The 3,218-nt window shown below is 40.5% G+C and overlaps 1 protein-coding gene across 1 annotated transcript in view; it reads right to left on the bottom strand.

Moving 5' to 3' along the window:
* Window positions 1-420, bottom strand: part of qdpra (quinoid dihydropteridine reductase a) — a 12,581-nt gene extending 12,161 nt beyond the window's left edge. Inside the window, exons 1-2 of the mRNA XM_046031519.1 lie at window positions 230-420; window positions 47-139 (exon numbers count right to left, since the gene is read on the bottom strand). Coding sequence (XP_045887475.1) covers window positions 47-139; window positions 230-313 — 177 coding nt within the window. The 5' untranslated portion in view covers window positions 314-420. The remainder of the gene's footprint in view (window positions 1-46; window positions 140-229) is intronic.
* Window positions 421-3,218: the final 2,798 nt, after the last annotated feature.

The following is a 3,218-nucleotide window of genomic DNA, read 5'->3' as shown; positions in this document are numbered from 1 at the left end:
AGAAACAGCAACCACGCCATTCATATAAATGTCATCTGCAGCTCACCTGTCCTGCTTGCTCGGTGAAAGATTCACTCAACTTCACAACCACGTTTTCGTTTGCCTCGTCGTTTGCAGCCATGTCGATGCTAGCAACCCACTATTCATTTCATAAAGAGAAAACACAGTTAACGTTAGCTTAGCATTTAGCAGCGTGTTAGCATATTTACGGTTTACCGTTATCACTCACCCATCCTTTAGATTTGAAATGTTGGACACATTTTGAGCCCAGAGCGCCTCTTCCGCCGTACACGATCACCCGGTTAGCAGCCATGTCTCTGCTCTGCTTAACAAGTGAGATATTGACCGACCCGTGGCCGAGATTAAAAAAAAATACAGAGAGAGACAGAGAGGGAGGAGGGGGCGTTTCTGTGGTGGTGCAACAAGTTGGCGGAGCTGATGCTGCTTTCACAGACAGTCGGAAACACAATGATTACAGGGTGAACCATGCAGCCCATGCGGGGAACTCATTATCCACAGTGGTGAAAGATCTTTAACTTGAGTAAACGTACACTTTAAAAGCATTCTGTTACAAGGAAAAGACCAGCATTGAAAATGTTACTTTTGAAAAGTATAATCAGGACAATGTACATAAGTAAAAGTACCTAAAGCAGGAAAACAGCCACTGTGACTCTTATACTATTATACTTTATATTATATAATTAGATTATTACTACTTGTGCCTCACTGTAAAAGCAGGAGTTTACCGTTGTAGTTGGCTGAGGTGGAGCAATTGGACAATTCTGAAAATAGTGATAAATGCCTCACAATTATTTAGAGCCCAAAGTGACACCTTCACAACGCTTGTTGTGTCCAACTAATTGGACACAATTCTAAATTCTTAACTATAATAAATATAAAATAAGACAAATTTTCTATCACACACCATTTCCCTCTGAAATGAAAGGGACAGCAGTATGCACAGTACGCAAAAAGAGGTTAACAAATGTATATTGTCTCAAGTAATAAATATAGTCCATTTTTTAAACTGATTACAGGCGAACACAGACGCCTTGGTCAACTGCTCCCACTGTTTCTCTGGTTTTGTTTTTATGTGGGACAGTCTGGAAAAGTGGGTAGTTTGTGGAGATGTAGAGCAGTACTGCAGTTGCAGCTGTCTGCACTGGCTTCTTGTGCAACATTTAACAAAAATGTAACAAAGTTAGACTCATATATTAGTTTTGAATGCTTGTACAACTTGGCACTTGGATAACTCTAAAGGAGCACCACTATCTTTTTAAAGATATAATGCACCTCAGTGTAGCTTCAGGATTGGGTCTAAATGTAATAACGTAATAAAACGAATTACTGTGGAGGTTGTTTCCAGGCAGACACGGTAGTGTTAGAGGCCATTGCTTATTGGCATTGTTAGGTAGAAAGTTTAGCTAATTTGTCTATCATTTGTTGAAGTTCACAGTGGTGAAATAAGTAACAGCATCATACATTACATTACAGCCATTGTAATTATATATGTCTTAATGTAATATACATTTTACATGTTTTCAGAACTGTGGAATTACAATAAATACAACAATGACCAAGGATGCATATTGTTCTTTGCCATGTAATTTTATTTAAAGTGAATTAAGTACAGAAAGGGACAGATTATTTTCAGTTTTGCAAGAACCTTATGTATGTGTGGCTGTATTTATCCCAACTATTTAATGTTCATTCAGTGAGCACTAGGTGCTGCTGCAAGACTGCGATGCTGATGACACAGCAGTGAACTACAGCTTCCCATTATTTTGCTGCTGTGCTATCTGTGCTGTGCCAAAGCAGCATGCCAACGAGACATCCCCGGCTCTCATGAATAATACAAACAAGATGGCCTTGGCTCCCCTGTCAATGTAGTGAAGCCCCCGATCTGTCACACTCACCTGGATGTGACACACACTTCTGCTACAGGGAATAAATGCTTGGTTTGTCTAGTCTAACATCCACAAACACACCCACATCCACACACACACACACTCAGAAAGGGAGTGTGAGAGAGACAAATACACACATTCGGGTTTTCCAGTATTGTAAACAAAAGTATTATGCCATCCCTTCCTGCCTGCCTTCCTATCTCCTGGATAAAAGGTATGAAACACACATACACATTTGTCACACACACACATTTCTTTTAGCGTGTAAGATGAGGAGGAGCAGTACGGGTGATGGGAGTTGGTGAGACTGACCGAGCTCATATCTCCTCGAGAGCAAGGTGACGTACCAAGGAACACACAATAATTATGTCCTGCTGTCTGGTTCAGACATCCTGCGGATTTCTGACTGTCGACAAACACAAAGTTACAAGTACTCTGCAACAATCTGTGCAAGGTTGAGGATCTGTCAGCAGCTCAGCATCTCATGGCCTCAAGCAGACACAGTAAAAACTACAGCAGCAGCGACTGTTGTGGAAGTAATAGTTTGAGTGGAGATGGTTGCTCAGAAATGTGACGATATGATGATATGAAAAGTCACTGTTGTGAATGCAGGAAAAGAAACTGGGAAAATCTGGGGGCAAGGGAAAGTAAATTAGGGACCAGTGCTCCCAAGTTGGTTACCATGGCAACTTGCCAAATTCCTCCCATTAGCTTAAGGGGCTCAGTGGCAGATTCCTGTCTTGGTGGTTGCATTTTAACCTTTTCCTTGGTCTACTTTTTAAAGTGAGTTTCATGGGGAAACACTAGAAAAAAGTATCACTAACCAGCACTGACTTTTTAGGCATTCTTCTAGGGATCTCTCTTAGCCACCACTTTGATTGAGACTGAAATATTTCAACAACTTCTTGATATATCGCCATGATATTTGGTCCAGACATCCATTTCCCCCTCAGGACAAACTTTAGTCTCTTTGTTGATCCATCAAGACCAGCAGGTCAAAATTTCTATTCACCTATCTACTACTAAATATGTTTGTGAAAACAAATCTCCCTCCAGGACAGTACATCTAAATCTAATGTAAATATTTTGTATGATATCTAGGTATGGTTGGTAGAGAAGGAGAAAGTGATGATTTTCACAATGATAATGTGTCTGAGTGAGACCTTTGAGTGATGGAGAAGAGGATATGAGAGTCCAACCACTGTCTGGATTTTCTTTTTATCTCGGTTTGAAAATGTGACAGCAGTAGTAAGTACCTTTCCCACCTTCTTTTATCCTCAAGCTTCTCAACTTGACTGTGATTTTAGATGT

This window comes from Micropterus dolomieu, linkage group LG19, assembly GCF_021292245.1.
Source record: "Micropterus dolomieu isolate WLL.071019.BEF.003 ecotype Adirondacks linkage group LG19, ASM2129224v1, whole genome shotgun sequence".
In the NCBI taxonomy this organism is placed as follows: Eukaryota; Metazoa; Chordata; class Actinopteri; order Centrarchiformes; family Centrarchidae; genus Micropterus; species Micropterus dolomieu.
Note: the sequence above shows the minus strand (reverse complement) of the source record. Positions and strands in the feature narration are given on the sequence as shown.